Source organism: Lonchura striata, chromosome 3 (genome assembly GCF_050655825.1).
Source record: "Lonchura striata isolate lonStrDom1 chromosome 3, ASM5065582v1, whole genome shotgun sequence".
Classification (NCBI taxonomy): Eukaryota; Metazoa; Chordata; class Aves; order Passeriformes; family Estrildidae; genus Lonchura; species Lonchura striata.
Window position 1 is genome coordinate 78,741,113 of NC_140705.1, and position 24,907 is coordinate 78,766,019.

Consider the following 24,907-nt stretch of genomic DNA (forward strand, 5'->3'; position numbering starts at 1 on the left):
TTACAGGTTCTTCTAGGTTTGTTGCTTTACTTGCCTTGTTATTTTTTGCAATGAGAGGGAGATAGAAAGGTTACTGCTTGGGTTGCTGTATGTTTCTCTCTTGTAGAGACAAGGGAATTATGTAAAGAGCATTTGAAAACAATGTCTTATTTTCCAGGACTCCCTGTAGCATTATCATGTAAAGGTAATAAGTCCATGTGGATTTTTGAATAGAGAATGTGGGAGCAGTCTTTTTTGACAGTCCATGATCTGGAAATGTAATACTGTCTAGAAATTAGGTCATATCCCTGTGTATCTCTGAAAGTGAGGGACTAGTGCTGAGTGGCCTGAGCCTGTTTTGGGCTCTGCCACTGAGGTTGATGCACATTCTCTTCTCCCCCAAAGGGATGGGCCTGGCTGGAGTGCCTTGCTAAGGGATGTAGCTGCAGCACGACATAGCAGTGGAGCCAAGTCACAGGTCTGGGACCAGTTCACAGCTGGGTGTGACAGAGCTCCTGTCCCATTTTTTTTTTTTTTCCTCCTCTCTGACAAGGGTGTGATTCAGCTTGTCAGAGGCTGTAGTACCATGGGATGGGTAGATGCTGGCTCTCTGGCTGTAGATGTGACTCACCCATGCAGCAGAGATCACAGGTTGGTTCTCTTCAAAATTTTGTATCAAGTCTTAATGCTACCTGCTGCAGTTGCTCTAGAAACAGTTCTGAAGTAGTTGGAAATAGACATTGGTGACTTCAGTCTGGTAAGCCTACCTAATGTGCATATATTGGAGCCTTCCCTCCTAACTAATCACTTTCATAAGAGATAATGGAATTTTTTTTCTTCAGAACTTGCTTATAGAAGTTCAGCTCTCCATACATAATTTGATTCTTAAAGAAATACTTTTAATACTTTCTGAACTTGTCCTGATATTTTTGTCAGTGACCATTTGTACCAGTATGGTTTTACAGATGCTGTCCTCAGGAATTTAATTTCTAGAAGCTGTTAACTTTCTTAATAAATTGCTGTTTGTTACCTGTACTATTCATAGAAGCAAATGAAAATACAAATCTGTTTCTAAAACATTCATCCATTACTTACAGTAAAAATTGATTTATCAAATACTGCAAAAAATATATTTAACTGTTACTTTTACTGTCTGGTTGTATATCAGGCAGTTCCTTACAGCTGCTTTTATTTAGTAAAGACTTTGACTTTAAAATGTTCTTCATGATGGATTGTAGATAAGCCCAGGTTTTGTTGTGCACCTTTTCCTCCAGTTGTGCATGCTAGGAACTGCTGTCCCAGAGGGAATGCATGAGAATAAACTTCAGAGTGATATTCTCATAGAGGTCATTATGACAGTGTTTGGGGGTATTGCAATTACTTTTTTCCCCCCATAAGCTGTATATTAGTCCTGGAATTTTTTGTCAAGTGGGTTTCTATTCATCATCCAGAGCAAGTAACCAAGTTCAAGAGGATGAGTGGTTTTTGTTTAAGCTGGCCAATTAATGAAATGTTAAATCAAAGGATTGTGTCAAGGTGGTGTCACATCAGCAGTACAGTGAATGTCACTGTACTTTCCCTCCCTTTTCCAGTCTTCAGATCATTTTGTGCTATCATGAAGATGCATGTAGCCATAGTCATTGCCTGTGGGTCGCTTTGTCAGTGAATCATCCTGGCATAATCCACCATGGCCACAAAGTAATGCGTGAAATTCAAGAGAACAATCAAAGTAAGAGAAATCCTCTCTAGATATGTAATCTGAAGATTTTTTTTTTTTTAGGTTGAAGTTAAGAAATTAAATCTTAAATTCTTAAGTATTTAGCTCTCTGTCAGAATTCTGTAGACAAAACCCAAAGTTAAAGATATGACAAAAAATCTGGGCAGAGATTAGAAAGCAAAAACAAAACCAAAAAAAACTAATCGGTTTTTTGACAGAAAGAAAAAGCTTTAAAATATTTGTGTTTAGTTTTTAATGAAAAAGCAATTCTGAGATATAACTCCTTTGAAAAAATATTTCACAATTGAAGGGAAACTTTGCAATTGCTGCTTGTATTAGCCTGAGAGTGAGACAGTTGCAATGTTTTCAAGATACCACGGAGGTTTTTTTTTTAATTGTTTTAGAATTGTGAATTTTCTGGACTCTTCAGCTTTTGGGTGAGAAAGTCATGAGATGTCCAATTCTAATTATGCAATTACATAATCCATGTTTAATGATAACCAGTTTCAGTGTATCATACAGCATGCTAGTGCTTCTTTGACTCTGGATGCTTTCTGGCAAATTTTAATTTCATGCAGCCTTTTTCTTGGACACTTACATTGTTATTCTTTTCCTGAACTCTCAGAATGAGAAAGCTAAAATCTTTAGTTATCTTCATTTATAACAAAGGTCTGTTTACTCCTGCACATTGCTCTTGTTGTCTTGGGTTTGGCACTGCTTTGCACCAAAAGATTCACTGTGTTATTAAAAGGTACTAGACTGAATATTAAACTACATACCAGTTGGAAACTGGAATAGCTTTTTTTTTTTTCCCCTGGAGAAAAGGAAAGCTCTGTGTAAGACTGTCAGCACACGAAGATGTTGCTGTCCATCTCCACAGCAGTATTTTTTAGAACAGGAGAACTATTTTCCAATGTGTCTCAACAAAAACCCAATTAATATAAAAACTCAAATGTAGATGCCTTGTAAGAGATAGAAGAAAAAATTTTGTGTATATCATACTTTGCTTTATTGCATCCCTATTGTTCTTAGAATAATCTCATGCTATTAAAGAATAAACTAAGAAGCTTACACTGTATAAACTAAACTGAGCTCTTGTTTTCCTTCAATTACATTGGATTAGTAAATTAGAGTAGATTAGTAAAATCCTTCTACACTAAGAAGCTTAAAAATGGAGGCAGATAATTGATTTAAAAGAAAGTAATTTCATACTTGCATTTTACAAGGAGAGAAGTGTGCTTGAAGTAGATTCTGTCTTGTTTTTAGTTTTGAGTTTGGGCTGAGAACCCAATTGTAGTAGGAAAAGAATGGAGTTGTTAGTGAGGGACAGAGTCCTTTTGCACTGACAGGGGTTTGGCCTTTGTTTTCAGGATTTCCTTTCAGCACTGAAGCCAGGCTGTTCTTTTCTCCACTGTGAATTCAGTTTTACAGTAACAAATGATATGGTGAGTTTCTGGGAGCTGAATGCTGAGACCAAACCATATTTATCTCTCATAGCTAGAGAGGTTTCAAAACCAAGAGCAAATCTGTCCTGTGTAATAAATCTTTCTTAGGTGGGTCAAGAGGTCTGACAATAAAGGTTCACCATATGCATTTTTATTAATAATTGCAAAACTCTAGAGCAGAAAGCCTAAAATACAACAGGCTACACATGAAAATGCTTCTTAGTCACATTTGTGACAAAAAATAGGAAAGCTTTTTGCTGTCATTGCACTTAGAGTTCGTGCCATTATGCACAACTGATTTCAGTGTCAGGAAAAAGAATCGTTCTCTGGTAATTTTGTGACATCAGGAAAATAGTGTATCTAGGGATGTGTTCAAATAAACTTTTTTGCAGCACTTCACGCGGTTCTAACCAGTGAATGCTTTTTCTGTAGCAGCTGCTTGTTACTGCTCTTTTAGTTTGTCTGCCATCAGCCTTTGCAAATGGTTTTACTGTTCCCACCCAGTCCTGAGCTGCGCAGTTTTCTCAGTGCTGGAAGTTTTGCTCAGCAGAACCTCCATGTTCTCCCTCACATCTGCATGTGTTCATAGCAGCAGGCAGCTCACACAAGATGTGGTGTGTCATTCTCTCTCTGCCTTTGCCCTGGAGGAAGTGCCTGAGTTCCCAAACAATGGACATGACCCGGGGGCTGCTTTGGACCCCGGCCATTTTCATTTACAGCTGTACTAAGCCCTCTTGCTGCAGAAGTCTCTCACACACACTTCACCTGTTCTTGGTCAAAGGGTATAGTTCATTTTTATAAAATGTGTATCTGCCTTGTTGTTTCAGATTTAGGGGGTAGTTGTTGATTCCCAGCGAGCTGAAAAAGGTAGCAGTTCTGCAATCATTTGACTCCTAGGAAGTCCTAGGTGTATTCTGTCAGAAGCTATCATACCTCACCTGACGAGGAAGAGGCATGGGTGGATGGAGATCAAACCTTTCCATTCTGCTCGTGCAGTTCCTGAAAGTCACTGGTTATTTGGCTTCTGAAAACCTGCATGTTGAATATTCTGTTGTCATTTTTATCTTGGTGACAGCTCAAACTGTGGTGGTATTGCTGATGACTTACTTAAATATGCTGCTTGTCTGAGAGATAATTACTTATTTCCATGGTGTTACTACATAATGGAATTATGTATTACTACATAACCTGTTTTTCTTCTTGTAGTTTCTGCAGTCTATGATTCTACCCTTAATTTTAGAAATAATGAAAATCCAACATTGCTGGGAGTTCTAAATGGAAAGAAGTATCATGCAGATTTATATGTAAGGCAAGTAATCAATATTTTAATTCCTTTTAAGCTGGAGCGTGTACTTGAAATCACACTTGGTCAAATAAGGGAATGTTTTCAAGTGGGTAACAGAAAGAAGATCTCTACCAACCTGCCATAGCATGAAAATTGCTTTTCACAACTCAGGGGTAGCTGCTTACCCATCCTGAAAAGCTGTTACATGCAGGGTAAACCTGGCTAAATTTGTTTTGTTGATTAGCTGGGGACTATCACAGATTTCTTCATAATCTCCTCTGTATTTGCTTGTTGAAGTGCTGTAGGTGTTGCACAAGTTAAAAAAGGTGAAAAATGTATTTAGTCTTCTGTCAGATAATCTGTCTGTACAATGCTAGTGCTGTTCATGAAAGTCAAAGTATTTAATATTCTTTCATTTCTCTTGTTTACCATTGGCAGGCGGATTCCACTAGAGGATATCCCAGAAGATGAGCAGGAATGTTCTATCTGGCTCCACAAACTATATCAAGAAAAGGTTGGATTTTTTTGTCAAGACAGCATTTGTGAGCCACTAGTGCATGGTTATTTGTAGTGCCAGTAGACCTTTGCAGTGTTCATGTGTACAGTGTGCATAATTTGGAGGCTTGGGCTGAGTTTGTTTTCAGGGTGAGTGCTCTGTTTCCTTATGTGCAAACTGATCCTGTGCTTATGATTGCTTTCATTTTGTACACAGAGCAACATGGAAGAAAGCTTAAACAAGTCTTTCTAGAGCAGTTTTAAGCCTCTTCTTTAGAAAGTTGCATAAGGATACAAAAATCAAAATTGTCTTACTGCCTTCTGATTGGTAGAAAGACCCCTTCCCCTAAAACACACATTCTAAATCAAGAAGTAATTTGCAGGCTAAATAAGACATTTTCTTTAGTTCATTAAAATTTTTGTCCCTTGTTTTACCTTTCCTTTTTTACCAAGGCAGACATCCACCATTATAATTTTTGTCCCTTGTTTTACCCTACCTTTTTTACTAAGGCAGACATCCACCATGAAAAGGACAGGCTGATAAATTGTTTTCACACTGTGGGTATAGAAGACATGCATTTAAGATTCCTAATTTCATAGGATTGGGAGAGAATAATTATTGTGTTTCTAGATGCCCAGTAGTTTGGGTTTTTTTCATTTTTTTCATTTGCAAATGCTTTCATATGAATCCTTCCTCTTTCACAGTCTGTTTCTTCTGGGCTGTTTTTAGAGTGTTAGAGATAGTTGTTGGGGGATGTGTTTCTTGAGTGCACACAGCAATCCCATTTCAATCAGTGGGAGTCATAGGTATGCACAGCATGAGGGCCTGGCAGCTCACTTTGCTTCAATACCTTGATCAAAGTTATATATTCAGACTGGTATGCAGCAGGGCTTTGGATTTAGAAATTATAGAATATAGCTATGCTCTGGTTTCCTCTTACTGGGACAGCAAAATTCTGCTGTGCCATTTGTGTCCTGCTCCTCCCAGTACACCACATTAGCATTTCTGTATTGACAGTGCCCTGGCAGTTTTCAGTTTCAAACCATGACTGTTTCTGCTGTAATTCATAGCTCCTCTAAGCAGCTTGCTTACAAGAATGTGGAAAGGAAATGTGTCTTGAAGCCTCAAGTGTAGCTCTAGTCCCTTTGCCTCTGATCCCCCTTCTCATAGTTTGTGCTCCTAACACCCAATTCACGCACAGCCCCCAGCACCTCTGCAGAAAAGCAGGCTTTACCCACGGGCCCATGTACATGTAAGTGGTCTTTTTGCTCAGCATTGCAGAAGTCCACTTTCTGCTACTATGACTTTGTAGCCCTGTTTCATGTCCCTGAGAACTATTCAGACATTTGCAAGACAAAAACGTAAGTGTAAATGTGGGGATTGTTTTCCTCAATCCTTTATTACATAGTTGCAGTAATTTACTCCAAGATTTTTCTGTTATTCCCTCTTTGGCAGACACTCAGTTGCTTCTAGTGCTACCAGAAGTTGCATCTATGCTTCATAATATTATATTGTACAATATATCATAGTATTCATCATATCTGTTCTTTACAACAACTTCATTTGCTGGTTGGTTAAGTCTCTGGTTTCCTATTTAAGTACAGGAGTGAAGTTTTGCATCAAGGAGTGAAGTATGCATTGTTCAGTTTTCCATTCCACTAAAACCTTTTTTGGTTATGTGAATATTTTTGATTGATTAATGCTGGAGGGAGTTGTTTGTTAATGTTTTGGTTTGGGATTTTTGATGATGATTTTAGTTTTTCTCTGAAGGCAGCTGTTTTACTTTAGTGAAACTTACTTCATTGCAGTCATTCCTGGTTTACTGAAGCCCATGTCTTTGTAAAATCAAACTGGCAGAATATAGAGCAGGGACAACTTCTTCCAGAGTTCTGAGATGGTGAAAGCCCACCTGCAGGGTAAAAATACAATTTTGTTTCACCTTTCTGCCCTGCATCTTAGAAAGATGACAGGCTCTTAGGTCAGATAACGAAAAGCAGTGCCCACCCAGGTGCTGTTTCCAAAACTTAATTCTGTTTCAGATTATCTTCAGAGTCAGAAAATATTTATGATATAATGTAAAAAAATGTTATTCAAAGGGCAATAATTCATTGCAAGGTACACACTCATCCCCTGCTTTGTCTGTTTTGGCTGCAGCACTTCACTTGCTGTTTCAAAGTAAGACAAGATGTGCATGCTGCTGGAAAGCAGAGACCCTATTTTAACACACATTATGGTTCCCTGTTCTGTTGCTTATTCTCAAGAAGTTTAATAATTTTGCAGTAGTTTCTCAAGACTCACATACAGTGTACTGAATTATGCTGTAGTAGCCTGATTTAGTGGCTGGAGAGTGCCACAGGTACTGAGGTCAAGGCCTGTGCATCCAAGCTGATCAGGAGTGCACAGCTGTTGGAATAAATAATGAAATCAGCAGTTACTGGACATGAAGGGACACTGATTTTTTTTTATTTTTAATGTATTTATTTCCCCATATTGACATTAGTAAAGGAGTGAGAGTCTTCAAGAAAATCTTACTCCGTTGATTTTTACCTCCGAGCTACTTCTCTGTGAGAGCCTGTTGTGCTTATGTTCTTGCTAGTTATCACTTCATTTTTTGGCTTAAGTCACTGCTACAAATGCAGTTCAACAGAGTCCTGCCAGATAAACAGTGGCATTGTGCTGCTGCTCTAAACCAAACACTATTCTTTCCCAGGTTTACAGTAAGTACCATCTCCATATGCTTCTTCCTCACTGGGGGTAGATTTTGTCCTTCCACATATGGCCAGCACTGTATCAGTTAGTTCTAAATTATGGCAGAAGTTCAACTGGGGTTGCACATTGCCTTCTCTTTTTATTTTTTTTTTTTAACTGCCATTGCTAGAAAGGCTCCCTTTGACTTTAACAAGGACTGGGCTGAGGATCTTTTTGCCGGGTCTGAAGAGGTAATATGTAGTAGTCACAACTCTGCTCGTTATTTCATGTTTTTGTTTTCTTTTTTAAATCTCCTTATAGCCTCAGTGCCTGAAGTAGAAGTTCTGCTTGAGAATCTTAATTTTCATTAAAAAGAGAGCAAGCTTCTAATTCTTCTTGCTTGTAAAATAAACTTGGAAAACAGGGCCTGAAAATATATGCAGAAGTGTCCTAGGGAATCAGCAAAGCCTAACTGAAGAGGAGAAGTGTACAGAACTCCAGTGTTTGGGAACAAAGAATATATTTTTGCATACTCGTTCTTTGTGGGCTTCCTCACAACGGGGCAGCAGCATACCTCTGCTGTCAGATGTCCTGGTGGAACGAGGAGGAAGAATCCAGTTAGCCTCTCACAAGGAGATGGATATTCCCTGATTTCTCCTCACTGTATTACCCCTTCCCCTCACTGCCTGAAGTGACTTAAATTTGGTAGAGGCAATAGAAGGGAGCATGTTTCCACGTCAGAATGTGTGATACCTCTGTGAATGGAATTTATTACAAACTGAAAAGAAGCTCTGTAGGCAGAGGAATGAAAGGAACCTAATGTGAGTAAGGTGATTTTGGGAAATGGTGAGGTCTGTTATTTATTTAAAGTCTGTCTTGTTGCTGGGTATCATAGGCACCCTCGCAAAAGCTTTAAGACTGATGACCCCATAGATGTCTTTGCAAGTGAATAAATGCATTTACGGGTAAGGAATTGTGACTGAAGAGCTGTTCCCCAAGACAGTGGGAAATGTGGTGGAGCTGTTAGCCTTGACATTGTTTTGCCTTTTGCGTTTGTTTTCCATTTGTCTCAAGCCTCTCACTGAGGTGTGGTCAGTGGTTTTGCTGCCCCCCATGCCACGAAGAGCCAACAAAGAAAACCCTGCTACGCTGCTTTCAAGCAAGCCTGTTCTGCTCTCTGTAGTAGCAGGCCCTCTAATGGCAATGCTAGCAGTAGTCAGGAATTCTTCATTTTCCTGGGTACTACTAGTATTTGGAAACATAACTGTGTGTAGTTGTGGCAGGCACATTCTTTTCTCTTTCAGGATTTTTTCTGTCCCACACCGTGCCCGGCCGTGGTTGCAGCCACAGCCCCTCAGGGCGGCTCTTGTGTCCCACTCTCGTCTGAGGGGTGGAAGCAAAAACCCTGAAAGAGAAAAGGGTGTGCCTGCCACATATAGTAAGTTCAGTTTTCTAATGATGAGTAGCTCTGCATTCTAAAGCAGTCATCACTGCACTGTGAAAAGAACTTTATACACTGTGAACTGTGGTGAAGATGGCTCAGTAATTGGCCACAGTGATCTCACTACAATCCAGCTCACATGAGTAAAACACTTATAATTTTTGTAATCTCAATAAAGAGACTACAGTGCTTTAATTACTGCATAATCCGTTAAAAGCTGAATGTTCATTTTGAGATAGATAAAGTGGTAACAGCTTGTAATTGCTCAAGTTGCTATCAAGTAAGTAAAGAATTGTTTGTGTCAGCTGGAGTGTAAGTGTAAAGTTATGGCATAGTAGAAAAAATAGTCTTTTGGTTGATTAGTCTTGGCTTTCCTAGAAGTTTTAGAAACCAAAAACCCTTTCTTTAAATAAATACCATACTTCATTATGATAAAATTCTTTTTTTTATGTCAGTCTAATGCTGACATCATTAATTAACCAGTTTTTTGTGATAACATAGATTAATAGATAGCAGATTAATAATCTTTGCTTTTAACAGGAGGGAGGGGTTTTTATCCCCAACTACTTTTTATATCTTGGGCTGGTGAGATCAGTAAAGGTAATGCTATTCACCCATGTGTCTTACACAGGAAAGTACTGAATTCAAAATCACTTGTGCATTAAAAAACAGCTGCTACAAAACAGAAAAAAACAACCCCCACTCCATTATCATCCTTGTATTGTGCTTAAAGGTCAAGTCATTTGCTCAAAGCCAGTGAGAGATTTTGTGATGTTTACACACCAAACTGCCTCTAGGGAGGTTCAGCAGCCAGACTTCCTACCACAAGCATCATGGGAACAATGTGAACAAGACTACATCCATGGGACAAAGGCAGAAGCAGGGGTGGTGTTCCTCAGAGTGTAGGACAAAATTATGCCTGGTCATCTTTTCTGACAGGTTTGTGGGTGCTGTTTGAGAGCAGCAGTTGGAGAAAACAAGAGGGAATAGAGGATGCTGCTGAATATGGAGCCCAGACACTTCCCTGGCCTACCTGCAGTGCTTGGGCAGTGGCTGTGGCTCCTGCAGGAGGTTCAGCAGTGATGTTTGCACTGCTGCAGGAGTGTATATCCCATCATCCCTCCTGCTTTCCTAGGCTGCTACATTCTCCAGGTATGACATTTTTCAGGCTGCTGTATGTAGGAGAAAGAAAGTATTTGCACATCAGTGTATGCTTCCCCTTTCCTTTTTGGTTGTTTTTTTTTTTTTGACTCTGTGTTCATTGACTTCAAAGTACAAGCTTTCCAGCAATCAGCTGGTCTTTGATCTTCCCCTGTGGTTACAAGCTTCCAGAAAGAGGAACATCAAAGCCAGTTTTGTTCGCAGATGGGCATTTAATTGTTGCCCTCCTTTGTCCTACTAGGATGCATTCCAGGAAGAATATTACCGCACAGGAACCTACCCAGCAGTCCCTACAATACCACCCCGTCGACCATGGACACTTTTGAACTGGCTTTTCTGGGCCTTATTGCTGCTATATCCTTTGTTCCAGCTGCTCATCAACATGATCAACAGTGGATCATCACTGACACTGGCTAGTTTTGCATTTGTCATTATAATAGGTAAGTTTTCTGATTCAAAACAATTACTTAGAGTGTAACTGTAATAGGATTTCGTGAGATTTGCTAAATATAAGGATGACTTGTGGATTCAACAGCCCATCTAATATGTCCACTCTAGCCTGCACTAGGCTAAAAAGATTCTATTTTTGTTTATTTTTTTATAATTGTACTCTTTTTTGTAAGAGCTGCATAGAAAATGTTCTGTTTCTGTAGAATTCAACAGTGACTTCTTGGTGGGTTGCCTACAAAAGGCTTTCTTTTCTTGTGTTGTGTGCTGCTGTGTTCTACTTAAAATGCTTAGAAGAGAAGCACAAGGATAATTTATTCCTCTGAGAATGCTTTTGTCTAATCATAGTCTGATGTGTCATGCACTGGTAACCCACAGTTTCATGATTTAAGCACAGCCTGTTGTGGCCATCTACTCTGACTTACATAGCACAGGGCATGGCCTGTCACAAGTGATTCGTATAGTTCCTGCGGCAGTTCTGAACTGCCTTGGTTCATATTTCAACTAGTATGACATTTAAGACAAGGAAGGAAAACAAAACAAGGAGCTGGCCCAAAGAAAGGGGGATCTTATTTGGTGTTCTTCATGGAAGCAAGAACCAGGTCAGTTTAGCAAACTGCATCATATCTGGGTGTCTATGAGTGCTGGTTTGAAGAATAAGTTCCCTTCCAGAATAAGCCATAGATTCTTAAAGCAAATACTGTCTGTTACTGCACTGACCATCACAGGTATTTATTACTTCATCGCCTTCACATCTGTGTTTATTACATACAAGCTTGGAAAAAGAAACAGAACTTCACATTCTTTCTGGCTCTGAGAGAACTTGGATACAGAGCTGACTTTAAAAGCCATGTCCAGAATAACAACACAGGAGATAGGAAAATGTGGAACGTTTCCTTGTCTCAGAAGTGGATCTTTGCTCTCTACTCAGGAAATTGTTCCTAGCACATAACATTTCTTTGCATTCTCAGAAGTCTGAATCTTGAGCTAGATTAATCAAGATGAACAAACATCCTTTTAGCCATCTATGAAAAGTTTGATGTGGTAGGCACACAATACTCTTTTTCAGAAGCTGCCCACCAAAACAAATGCTGCATTAAGCTCCTGTTGATGCTTCCTATAGAGGTAATTGGAAAAGGAACAGTTTGTGTGTGTGTGTGTGTGTGTGTGTGTGTGAGTGTGTGAGTGTATGCAGGCAGAAAATTCCTTCATGATGCTTTGAGCCAGAGGAAGGAAAATGAGCAAGGGTAAGGTCCAGCATAATAGTTGGTAGATTAGGTGAGCAGGGTAGAGGAAAAGAGAAGGGAATCCTGAGCTCTTTTTTTCATCTGGAGAAACTGTTGGTGCTTGTTACCCTGGAAATGCTTTGTGTAAAATGTGTAAGAATTCCTTGGGGCAGCAACTACAACTTAAAAGCCTCTTTTTCTACCCACCTTGCTTGTTGGAAGTCATAAACGGTGCCTCTTCCTCTTCTCTGACTGGTGAAGAGAGTGGGAGTGTAGAGTGAGCACTGTGGTTGGGGTATGCTAGGAATGGGAGGCAATGGGTTCAAATCCCTGTTGCTTGCACTGAAAGATGAATCAGCCTCCCCTGTGCTCCTTTACAAAGTGGGTAAACAGCAGTGGGTGGGATGAGGTGTGACACCATTGTAAATGCTACTGCCTGGCAATTTGCTCGAGGACATTTGTTCTGCGTTTGGAAGAAGTGCTGGCATAGTCTGTTGGCACTGGATTGTGGAACAATGGCCTGTGGAATGGTGCACTGAGTCGTAGCTATTGTAAAATGGTTTGAATTTTTCATCTTTCCTTCAGCATTTTCCTCTTAATTCAGTTTCTTCATTCAGCAGACTGGTTGGTTGGGTGCCATTTCAGAGTGCTTCATGCCTTGTGTACCCTCCACAGGGAGCCTCACACCATTATTCAGGGTTTCTGGAGTTTAACCTCAGGGCTGACTGCTTTACTGCTTGGCACTATCATTTGTGATGGTTTTGGATTTAGCCCTTTACCATTTAGTTGAGTGACATCACACCCTCACCCTGCACCCTAAGCCTAATGCAATCTTGCCATTAGTGACCTAGGTCACATCTTTGTTTATCAAGAAGTGAAAGAAAGAACCTGTAAAGAAAAAAAGCTATGATGCTACCAAGAATAGACGGCAAGAATTACCTTCTTTTCATTTCTTTCTCCTTTTCTTGTTCCCCACTTAACTTTCTTCTGTTTCTAGCCACAAGGAAATGTTAATAAGCAGGCTGCTCTGAGTCATCTCTTGAATGCAGTGATAATCCAAAGGATTTATTCTCAGGTTATCTGTAACACTGGATATACCAGAAGGCTACAGCAGCCTGCTGCCAGAATGAACAGCAGCACTAGGGGTGAGCTCCCAGGCTGCCAAAGCCCAGCAGAGAACACCTTGAAGGGTGTGTGATGTGCTTTGCTGCCCCATACATGCCTACCCTGCCTGTGGGCTGGTGCAGCTTGCAGCCCTCTGCTGGCTCTGCAGCACCTCTGTGCTCAGCAGCAGCTGAGTTCTCATTCCTACCTGGAGTGACCAATCCTGACCAATCCCACTTGCCTGGGATTTGCCCTGCAGTGGAGGACCTGTGGTAGAGGCTGCTGCCCGATCAGACTCAGCCATCTTTTGCTGATGAGCAGGGAATGAGAAGGATGATGTCACTTATGAGCAGATAGCAGCCACTGTGAAGCTGTGGAGGGAAGAGAATCCATGGGAGTGGAAGAAAGCTCAGCCATTAGTCAAACCGGACAAATCACAGAGCTGGTTTATCCTGGTTGCTTAAAACAGGATGTGTCATTATGTGCCAAAAAAGCAACAGTTACTTTAGTATATTGCAGTCTGTGTTTTGCCATATTCTTTTAAAATCAATGTTATTGCTACTTGGGAATAATTGGTCTCCTTCTGTGGAAACAGGAAAAAACCTCAGCCCAAGCTGTCACATTGACTTTTGTAGCCAAGAGCTGAGTTTCTGTAGGAAGACCATTCTCCCTTAACTGTGTCCTGTATCCTGAGGGGGATCTCTGTCATGAATGTTCTGGATGTGATGCAGCCATCTATTGACAGAGGAGCAGCCAGTATTTTATTCCGCAGTTTGTCTCCAGCTTTAGGCAAGTCTCCAGAGTGACTCCTGCAGTGGCTGGGAGACAGCAGAGCATGGGCACAAACACAGCTTGGAGGTTGTGGCTCTTGGTGGCAGCTGGAATTGTCTGCCCAGCACAGCCAGTGCGTAGCAAAGCAGGGAGGACTCCGTTTGCTGCCTTTCAGTGGGAGTGGTAATTGGTGCCTGGTGGCTTAACAATGTAAAAGGAAGGTTTTTTTGCAGACTGGAGGTATTTATCAGACGACAAAATCAGCTCTTCCCATTGCTCCTAGCAGACCTTTTCTTACTGTTTGTAACTGAAGCACACAGGTAGTGGTTTGGGTTTTTTCTATGGCACTTTGACAGCTCACCTGATACTCCAGAATCAGGAACTCTACTGCAGTCCCTAGTACCCATTGTAGTAGATTGCTGGTTTGAAGGGTGGGCTTCAGGACCTGATAAAGGTGCAGGTAAGCACAAAATAAACCTTTTGTGATTGAGCAGAGTAACTAGGAGGTTCTTTTACCTGGTACCCTCTGCATTGTTTCTAGATTGTAATTTATCCTTTGGATAAATGACAGTCTGTCCTTTGGATAAGTAAGTTTCTGCTTATTGTGCTCTCCAGGAGAACACTGACTGGCTTGTAAGTAACTGGCTGTTCAGGTAGAAAGAACTCCTAAGAAAAATGCTCCACTTGAGCTGGAGTAGAAGGATAGCAATCCCTCAGACCCTAACTCTGAGATCTAAGCATGAATAACCAATGTATGTACAGCTCTGCTTGGTTCAGCTCAAACTCTTTCAGCCCTAAATAAATGACATTCTTTATACTGTGAATGCTGTCCCGTTGTGCTTTGCTGTGCAGCAGTTTGGCCGTTTATACTCCCAACAGACATCACACTGTGCTCGTACCTTACTGCTGTTCTGGGACTGGGAGCCCTTTGTGAAACTACTTGAATCAATACAAAGCATTTGCTGCTCCAGAGGATAAATACTCACATAGTTTGAGGGACAAAAGTGTTCTGAAAACCAGCTTTAGTTTCACAGGACACATGGCAAGAGATGTAGGTACTTAGCTCACAACAGCTATTTAAAACTTGGTGCTGATATTTTGGTGTTGAAGCAGTAAGCACATCTGTCAAATGTCAGTATCTGTATTTGACAGCAACTTCTTTTTTTTTCCTCCTCCTGCTTCCCCAGTCTCATTTGGCTTCAAAGAACCAAATACTGCATTGCCTTTCATGTTTTGATAACTTGTGTTGAGGAGAACGCCCACCCTTCATGCTCTAGAAGTAATTAACTGTAAAGCTGTCAACAGCAGTTAAAAGGGGATTGTATGAAAAAGATGAGGGAGTTTTTAAAGGGAGCAGCAGCTATTCCATGTTTAGTGCTAAAAGCACGGTGGCATCTGGGTTGATAGCATGGGGCCAGCAGCTACATATCAGTCCTAGGCGAGAGAAGCGTTCCCTTTGACCAAGAGCAAGTAGCTGGGAGCCAGTTGGGAGGCCATGGGCCGCTGTGTGTGTGCTGTGCACTGAGTGGGTGGGATCACACTGCACACCTGGGGACGTGGCAGTGTCCGGGCATGGAGTGTGGAGCACAGGGCTGGAGCATGGTGTGACTCGGCAGCGAGGCTGGTGATGCCTGCAGGCTGAGATGAATGGAAGGTGAGGAGGGGACAAGCCAGCAGGGTTTTGTAGTAAGTGGTACAACAGGATACAAACCATGTGCAGGATTATGCCTGTGTCAATTCTGCCTTTTGGTGGAGCTGCCATATCGTCTGGCCTTTCAGCCTGGTGCCTAGAAATTGGGGGAATTGGGGTGGCTTTACTTTTTTTATGTGAATGTGTTATTTGTTTCTTCTACTTCATAGTATGTAGGATAGGGCCTCAGTGGAAATGTCTACCATTCATACAGTCTTTAGTTGTACAAATTTCAATTCCAATGCATAACCTATATAATTCAAGTGCAAACTACATGTGGGAAATTTTTATGCCCCCGCCTGCTGTGCTGTTTATAGCACTTGCTGTGCAGTATAAAGGCAGGGCAACAGATGAGGAAAAAATCCTTAGTTGTAAGAGAAAAGGTGGAAATACTTTGAGCTAGGTTTTGCTGAGGGATGAGCTACTACATGTGGAGGTGGTGATTTTCTTGGAGCTAAAATGTGTTCCAAGAAAGTGATTACACTCTTGGCTCTCTTGACTGTGTCAGTTCTGCCCTCCTTGAGCCTCTGGCACTCCAGGAGGCAGAGCAGGTCGTCAGCAACCTCCTGCATCTTTTGGATGCTGAGAAATGGTGGGCACAAAGATGCAGAAGCTCAGTTACTTCAGTTTGCTGTGGAGTACTACAAGAATGCTTCAGCCAGTAGCTTCTCTCATGTACTTCTCAGGGTGGTCTTAAACACAGCTATGAAGTTAGGCACTGCTGATTAGTTACTGCTTCATCTCCCTTTCTCCTCTTTCTTGAAGTAAAAAGCCTGAAGTTCCTCCTCCTACAGTTGTATGTGAAACAAGAAGTGAAAAAATCCTTAAATGTGAAGGTATCTCTCAGGTCTACACTGAAGCTCCAGGAGAGCTGTGGCGAGGAGGCAGTGCAGGGACAGAGCAGTGAGGCAGCCCAGCCTTGCCCCACTTTGCTTCCACATGCTTGGCAAACATAAGGAGTCCTCCTTGCACCCCACCTTCCCCAGGTTGCTGAGGGCTACAGGGTGAAATGGGGATAGAAAGCAGTGGCAGCTTCTGCCAGGGAGCAAAGGACAAAAAAAGACATACTGAATTAGTTGGGTTTTGTGTCTAGGCATTCTTGGAACTGGATTAAATCCCCAGTATGGTGTGTGGCTGCTGTAACAGCTGCTCTTATTTTGCTCTGTGTCCATCTCCAGATGCCGTTTCTATCCCTTGTGGTTAAAATCTTAATGATTTCATGCTTACTGTTATCTCATGACCCCAGACTGCAGGCTCCATGTTGAATCTTTCTCTTGTGTTCCCCAGCTCATGGCCAGTTAAATGTCAGAGATGGTTTTCTTGCTTTCTTTCTTGTCTGTCTATGAGAGTGAAGCCCTTAGCTTGTCTAAATGGTGTGTGTTTCTGTTCATAGACTGACAGTGGAGTGCAAGTGACAGTGAGTGCCCTCAGAGCCAGCTCCCTTTCTGGACTGTTCACTGCACAGCTCTGCCTGTGAGAGGGCCCTGCTTTCCTGGCATCCACAGGACCTGAGGGCAGCCCCATGGGCAGACCAGCTTCTCAGTGTCCAGCCAAGCTGTGACATTACTGTGACTCATCCCTGGTATCCAGTTACCGCTTGCACACTAAAAACTGCCAATTTACTGACAGACTACACAACACGAGTCTGTAGTGATGGCTCTTCGTGGCCCATGTTGTGCCAAGTAGCAGCTGGTAAAGCACAGGGCAGCACTGTTTGCCAGCTGCCAGCCTCCTCCCCTTCCAGGCCTAAAGAGCAGCAAATGCCAGGATATGGCCTTGTGTCAGCCCTGCGGTTCACAAGGGATGCCTGCTAGTGGCATGAAACCTCTGGATTCTCTTGGTGAGCTCAGGCACTGACTTAACCATAACAAGTCCTTTGGCTGGTGAGAATCCAGAGTCATCTTAGAGAAGTAAAGACTGATGAGAACAAGACATTAAGAGCACCTCACCTTACTGTCACCATCAGTCAGAAAGAGAGTGGGACGGGGAGGTTTGTGGCTTTCTTAGGTTTGTTTGGTTTGGGTTTGGTTTTTTTTGAAAGCATTCTGAGCAGAGGGAAGATGTTTGTGATTTCCTAATAGGTTTAGGCCTGAAACAAGCATGGCAGTTCTGAACATGTACGGTAGCTGAGAAGAAGCTTGAAGAGTAATAGATTTTGGGCAGCTGAGCCCCTTTACAGAGAAACCAGATGTGTGAGGGAAGGAGTTTAGGTTAAGTCGCATTCAACTTAGTCACTTTAAGTGCTACAGATAAATAAAATAATCTTTGCACATGGTGAATTATTACTGAATAATCTATAAAAGTCTTTTAAATTAACCTGTTTTCTTGTAATGAACTACCATTAACAAATACCACAAATTACTTTTTTTTTTCGTTTATCAAGATCTGAAGTTCCCTTGTGCTTGCTTGTGCTCTTTCACACGTGGGGCTGTTGAAAGCCAGCAGAATTCCCTTCCTGTGGCATGCAGAGCCGTGCACGCCTGTGCCTCTCACACCCATCCGTGTCCAGCCTGAGGCTCTTCCTTGATGAAATGTCATAGGCAAATAAGTTGATGTGGAGGTGTGGGAGCATCAAATGCACCTTTCATCCAAGGTCTCTTTCATGATGCTACACCAGTACAGATCTTCAGGCCGAGCCTCAAACAGCTTTAACTGTGTTTGTTTTGCAGCTTCTGTTGGTGTCAGATGGATGATCGCGGTTACAGAAATTAACAAGGGCTCCACCTATGGCAACAATGACAACAAGCAGAAACAAAAGTAGCACCTTCAGAGACTGCTTCAATCCAGGGGGAACAAATGCAACTGCTGAAAACTCTTAAGTGCGTATCACAGTTCTTCAAATGAGATCAGAGGATGAATAATTGCCGTGCATATCTGAATTTGTGCTCCTGTTGTTTTCCTCTGGGGTTTGGGCTGGATGACATGCTGGAAAGATGCACTCCTTCGTATACTCTCAACAACAGATTTGCACATGTGTGGTTGGTTTGTTTTCCTATGAAGTGTCTTAAGTTTTGAAGAAAAAAAAAAATTCCAGCGTGCTCGTATGAAGAGACTCTACCTGGAAACTAACCAGAGGTACAAGCTTTAATGTCAGAAGATTGTTACAAGATGATTAAACTTGATAGTTGTGTAGCTCACACAGTTTAACAACCATAATCTGTCAGTGTTTAAATACAGTACAGCGGGATGCTGTGCTTGGTTGTAGCAGTATTGGACTGAAGCAGCTCTGCTGAACTGGCAGAACTACAGTGGAGATTTTGTACATCCAGAACTTATTCCCACAGTGTGCACTACATGGGTCCTTTAAAACTTCAGCCAGACCCTGGACATCCAGACATCGGAGCCTGGCAGTAGCAGAACCTGGATTAGAATTTGGCCTTGTGGCCTGAGCAGAGCTAAGTTACCCATTGCCCTCTCTTTCCCCAGGCCATACATCTGAGGGATAGCTGAAACTTGTAGTTCTTCAGAATAAATGTAATTTTTAATTTGGAAAAATTGAAGTAGTAAAATTCCTTTTGGCTTTAAATGCTACTTAAAATTCCAGGCCATCTTAATAATTTCAGAAAGAAAATAACTGGGCATGGTGTAGTGGAATAATGCAAAGTGTGCAGAATGTATTCCCTATACCCATACTGTTGTGATCCTAATTAACCTGCTTGTCTGTCTTTTCTGATAAATTAGTTTACTTGGTGCCTCATAACAGCCAGCCTGAAGTAATAGTAAATTATTTTCTTCTGAGGAGGAGGGGGATCTAGGAGAGAGACCTAGGACAGTGGTTATGGCTGATTTTTTTGTCTGTCTTGATCTGACACCCCTCTAAATTAAATAAAACTAGAATCAAGCTCTGAGGAAAGAGCGGTTGCTATGACATTCCCAGCACCAATTTCAGAGCAACTGTTCCCTGTTTTTAAACTTCCAGAGTTAAGGATCTGCAGGTTACTAAAAAATAACTTGTTTAAAGCAGAAGAAAAAAAAGGAAAAGTGGGGACATTAACTAACAGCAAATATGATTGGAAAAAAATCACAATTTTTTAAAGTCTACAGATCCTGACACTGAGCAGTAGCGGTTGTGATTGACAGTTTCAAAGACAGTCCATATTCACTCAGCATAGAGCTAAAACCATGGTAGTCTTTAGTGAGGAAAGTGAGTAGTCTTACTCCAGCAGCTGGTATAAAAACATTGCTCTTTTCATGTAGTAAGACTGAGGCCAGAAGAAACAGGCTAATACAACAATATGAATCATTCCATGAAATATGTATTTGCTATTCAGTACATCAGATAATCTAGAAACTCACCTTTTTAATGTGCAGCACCTAAAAAGATGAAGTAGTGCTTTTAGCATGGGGCAGTAAGTGAAGGTTAGGGATAGTGGAGGCAGTAACATTTACAAGATAAAGGAAGGCATAGGCAGTGTGAGGGACTGCTCTCAGGGGCTTTTTGCCTCACACATCTTGTGGATACATGCATTCCCTATGTTCTGAAGCTTTCAGGAGCATCTCGTTCAATGTCATGAACAGAAACATGGGCTCAGATGTTTTTAGAGCCCAAGAGTAGAAAATACTGTAATGTTTACAAATACTGTAATGTTTAGAGTGCCCTGTAACACTCTTAACAGTGAAAAACTGAGTATTGCATCTTGTAGTAATGATCAGGCACATAACAAGCCAGACCTGAAGCCATGGTACACAAGAGCTGGAAAATGGATGGGAGGGGAGAAAGGAAAGGCCTCTCCAGGACAGCATTTTACTGTGAACATTAGCTGGCAGGCCCAGTGGCCTTTTCTCAGGGTGGTAGGTGAGCAGTTCTGAGCAGCAAATACACATTCCTGGAGTAACAGAGGCTCTTGTGCCTTCCTGAGAGCCACAAATTTAACATGCAGTAAGGAAGACATCTGGCATTCCTTATGAATCTTAGTCCTTTCCCCTCCAGCTGTGTACAGTGCCCTTCTCCCAGAGGAAAGCACCAAACAAGTAAATATTTCTGAAAGAGTGCTAAGATGATTTTATACCCATTTCCCTGGGACCAAGAACAGGCTGAGGGCCAAACATGCCACGCCTGGATCCATCCTCCTAAGCACTTGTGCAAGTCCTGGCACACCAATGAGGCCCTTCCAGCACTCACTGACAGAGAAAGCTTAATGGTCCTTGCCAAAGTTAAACTTCTGCAGTTCACTGTATTAAAAGAATGACATAGGTTATTAGGAAGCAGTGTTTGCCCCTCATCCCCACAAGCAACTGTATGTTCAAAAACTGCCTTAACAAAATTAGTCTTAATGTTTGTTTATACAAAAATAAAATTATAAAAAGCTAATATGCAGTGAATGAGTTTTCTTTTGGTTGGCAAGAAAAAACTGGTAAGTTTGTGACCTTTATCTTGACTCCTAAAAGCTGTCCACAGTCCCTGTTTGTGCTCAAGGGCACCTGAAGCAAGGCAAGTGAGGACACAACTCAGATACTTCTGTTACACTGCAAAGTGAAGCACACTGTAAGCTGGGGGGACACTTTTACTTCAGGTACTTTCATAGTCCTTTACTGAGGATGACAACATACTTCCCCTCCTATCACACAACTGAAGACAGAGCACTGAAAAGAGGGGAACGTCTTTGTTTAAATTTATATTTTTTGAGAGCCTAAATACATGCACAGATGACATGCACAGCAAGGCTCATACTTTATCTAGATAGAAATGTCAGATTTTTTTGGTACCTCCTTAACAACTCACAGTACACCTGTGATTAATCAAGGATTTGTGGATTAAGATGAGAGACAAGACACTAGAATATAAAATCAAATATTTACAGCAAGTTTTAATTTACCTATTTTAAATCTAAAGCTGTAACAAGAATATGTAAACTTGCATTCATGTTTACAAGTAACAGTTTTAAGTCACCTGTTTGTAGTAGCAAGTAAAAAACAAATCACCTAGATCATGTACTGCAGGCTGTTTCTTCCAATTGCTAACCACTTCTAATCTCTCTTCCTTTTCTGAGGTTGATGACAACTGAGGTGAGGTGGGGAAATGAAAGCCCAGAATCGGAAGTCAGTTTTTGAAAAGTAACAGTAGGTTCTTGCTTTTGCCAAACAGAGCACAAGAATCACCTTGTAGAGTTCTCATCTAAAAGACAAAAATGTCATGCAGAGTACTCCCTATTCCAGTGCATACATTCAAGAAGTTATCCCTTTGCTAAAAGGTAGTGTCAGGAACTGTCCATTACCCTCTTTTCTCAGAAGGTGATGAAAGGGGGAACCTTACTTCTGTTGTGTAAGAAGCATCTCACAGTAGTCATCTTGAAACTTGACAAGACATTGCCTATTGCAATAAAAGAGCAGCTTATTTCAGTTAGGTCAGCCTAGCAGTCTTATCCCAATGTTGCAAAAAAGGTTAAAATGTGGCACAGTCCCACATCTATTTTTGTAAGAAAAACCCTTCACCAACATCTCCTAAAATAAACCTTTTATTGAGAAAAACCTTTTTTTTTCTTTTTTTTAAATTTCATTAATCAGCCTTGTGCATAACAAATCTGAAGCTTGCCAAAAACAAATAAACAAAAACCCCAGTAAAAGTTCACAGTCAGTGCACTCAGATTAAAAAACAAGGTCCATAACGCCTGATGTAACACTACAGCATTTTTCTGAACCTAGAGAGTTCAAAAATACTACGTATTAACAATACGAGTTCTCAATCAAATGAGAAACAGGAGAAGGAACAAAAAGGGTATGGTCCATATACAGTAGTAATGGCACTTTCACTGAAACATGCAGCTTCTTCCAACTTGCAGACACATCACATGAGCAACATGTGCCAAGTAAAATGTACAGGAGCAGCAGAGGAAGTGACACTGTCACTTGTGCAGTCTTCATTAAGGTCAACTTTTATACTGTTTCTCAGCACAGTCTTTATGTAAATATTACATACAGTAGTGATTCAAATCTTGTCAGAATAGAAAAGGCTAGAGATTGAGTAACTTCATTCTTCGTCTGTGCAAACCTGTGAAGGAAGCAAAAGGCAATTCAGCCACCTCCCTCGTGCAGCAAGATGATAATGGATCAATTTCTTTAGCACCTTCACATCTTTGAAGTTTTTTTCTCTCCCTTGTTCCACAGTAATGCATTACAAGTGTTTGTATGGGTGTACTGACATTCCCACTGTTGACTGCATCCTTTAGGTGCCTAAAGCAGTGTCCACCTCTGATGGATGGGATCTGCTACAGCTGCACTGATGAGGGATGGGTGATGATGCCAAACACACTGCTACTGAACCAGAACACCAAAGTGATCAACTTTATGCTGGAAAATGAGACAGAATTCAATAACCTACTGCGCTCCTATTCCATCAAAAAACAAGTTACAAATACAGCTCAATTTGTAGCTGTGAATATTTGCTTGTTCTTAAGGAAGGCATCACACCATAGTTCATGGAAGAACTGAAGACTCTTACAACAGCTGCCAGATAAAACATTCAGTATGAATGTTTTAAGTATGAACTTAAAAGAAAAGCAGCTCTTTGCACAGAAGAATGGGAGCGTTCTCAAGCACATGTTGGTTACATTTTTTATGGAGGGGCCCTTATCTCTAAAAACCTGTGCACTTGTACTTGCTGAAGTTTTTGCTGCAAAGCCCTTTAGATCTAATTAGTTGAAGCCTGACTTGCCTTTTTAACATAATGCATTTCAAAACAGCAGTCAAAAGTTTATTGCATGGTGCACACCACATCCTATAGTCAACATGCTGAAAACAACCCCATGTGCTTCTGGAAAGTTGCCAATCCATTTTTTCTGGACAGCATCAATTTGCTAGCAGCCCCTCACCATGGTACCAACCTCTGTGGCATCACTGAGAACAAAGAAGCCAACTAAAAGCTGTTCCCCATTCCCATCTGCAGTTTTTGTAGCCAAAGTCATCAGACAAACCTTGACAAAAGGATGATCGAGAAGCTGGCTGGCCGTCCACCTCATCTTTGGGTCACTTTCCAGGCAGTGGCAAAGGAAGTCTTTCCCTTCTGGGCTCACTTTGTCAGGAATAGGAGGTTTATGACCCATCCCCACTTTATACATGATCTGGAAGTTGTGCTCATATTCATGCCAAGGCCTCTGCAATAGGTGACAGCATTGCTAAGTGCAAGCATTAGTAAACAACTTGCTACCCACTACAGCATGTATTTCTGTGCTCCAGGAAATAAAAAACCATCCCAGTCCTTTCAGACATGAGTGTGACAAACTGCTGAGACCAGAATTTGCAGAAAAACTGCCAAGAACAGTTTGCTTTTCATCAATACATGAAACATCCTTACCTTGCCCGTGACCATCTCTATGACAACACAGCCCAAGCTCCAGATGTCTGCTGCACGTCCATGCCCTTCTCCTTTAGCTCTAGTGATTACTTCTGGAGCCATGTATGCTTTGAAACAACATATATGATGCCATCAGTTCATACAGCAGAAGGAACCATATACATCAAATGACTGACTGGGAAAACCAAATGCTTTTTTAAATACCCTATGAATTACTACTCAGGTTTTCTTGCTAAGTTTTGCCATTTGCTGGTTTCTTGTTTTTTGACATGTTTACAGCACAACTGTCTTTCACTTCAAAATGTGGTAGTGAAAATGTTACAGTACATGCTTTTAGTGACTGCCATTTTCTCAAAATCTATTAAGCAGCTGTTTGGTGAAAAGTACTCTTTCAGATTGCAGCTTCAGTAAGGCTGCAGAGAAAAATACGACCCCAGAAAACACATGCTCCAGCATCTCTATAGTTACAGACAAACACCATTTTAACTGTCACATTATAGCATTCACTCATTGTTTTGGCTTCTGGATATAAAGCACAAAACTAGCTAAGGTAAAATCAAGTTTCCCTGAAACACATGGTTTTATTCCAGGCTCCTAGCAGATGTATCTTCCTTTATGATAACTAGACAAGTACCTGCCTAGCACAAGCTTCCTCACCTGCAGTCCCCAAGGTACTGTTCACTTCTCCAGGCATTGTCTGGGTATTGTTCTTCAGCTTCACTGAGCAGCCAAAGTCCCCTAGTTTAATCAGTCCAGATGAGGTAAGAAAGATGTTGGCTCCTAGGAAACACAATGAAACACGGGACACACTTGTTTAAGCCAGAGCTGAATTTGAGGATGTCTCAGTATAGCCTTGGAGGTCACAATGGATAATAGCTGAATTCACATTTAGATCTTTACCAGTGAATTAAGTGTGGAATATGGCAGCATTAAGATGTTCTGGCATTAAGATGTTCTGGTGGGCTTGTGCTAACATGAATTGAACTGGAAGTTGACAAGTTTTCAGAAAAAAAAAAAAAAAGTATGGCAGGCAAATTCAACAGCTTTCCATACAAGCTCGTAACAAGGAATGATTCCTTCAGGAATTCCAGTGCTTCTTGTGAGCACTAAACTCAGAAGAAACTGCTTCCTGTCAGAGGCCATTGCTGTGTCCCTCCCACTAGTACC

At 41.3% G+C, this 24,907-nt stretch overlaps 2 protein-coding genes across 11 annotated transcripts in view; one reads left to right on the forward strand and one right to left on the reverse strand.

Moving 5' to 3' along the window:
* AGPAT4 (1-acylglycerol-3-phosphate O-acyltransferase 4) overlaps window positions 1-20,761 on the forward strand; it is a 75,944-nt gene extending 55,183 nt beyond the window's left edge. For all 7 annotated transcript variants that reach the window (XM_085576854.1, XM_085576855.1, XM_085576853.1 and 4 more), the window contains 4 exons: window positions 4,348-4,450; window positions 4,865-4,940; window positions 10,454-10,652; window positions 18,120-20,761. In XM_085576854.1, coding sequence (XP_085432980.1) covers window positions 4,348-4,450; window positions 4,865-4,940; window positions 10,454-10,652; window positions 18,120-18,211 — 470 coding nt within the window. In that variant the 3' untranslated portion in view covers window positions 18,212-20,761. The remainder of the gene's footprint in view (window positions 1-4,347; window positions 4,451-4,864; window positions 4,941-10,453; window positions 10,653-18,119) is intronic.
* Window positions 20,762-21,889: 1,128 nt separating this feature from the next.
* MAP3K4 (mitogen-activated protein kinase kinase kinase 4) overlaps window positions 21,890-24,907 on the reverse strand; it is a 62,546-nt gene continuing 59,528 nt past the window's right edge. For 2 of the 4 annotated variants that reach the window (XM_021544132.2, XM_085576851.1), the window contains 4 exons: window positions 24,398-24,520; window positions 23,741-23,847; window positions 23,361-23,540; window positions 21,890-22,438 (listed from right to left, as the gene is read on the reverse strand). In XM_021544132.2, coding sequence (XP_021399807.1) covers window positions 22,418-22,438; window positions 23,361-23,540; window positions 23,741-23,847; window positions 24,398-24,520 — 431 coding nt within the window. In that variant the 3' untranslated portion in view covers window positions 21,890-22,417. Of the gene's footprint in view, window positions 22,439-22,459; window positions 23,541-23,740; window positions 23,848-24,397; window positions 24,521-24,907 lie in introns of those variants that run through there. The other 2 variants (XM_085576849.1, XM_085576850.1) reach the window with 1 other exon arrangement.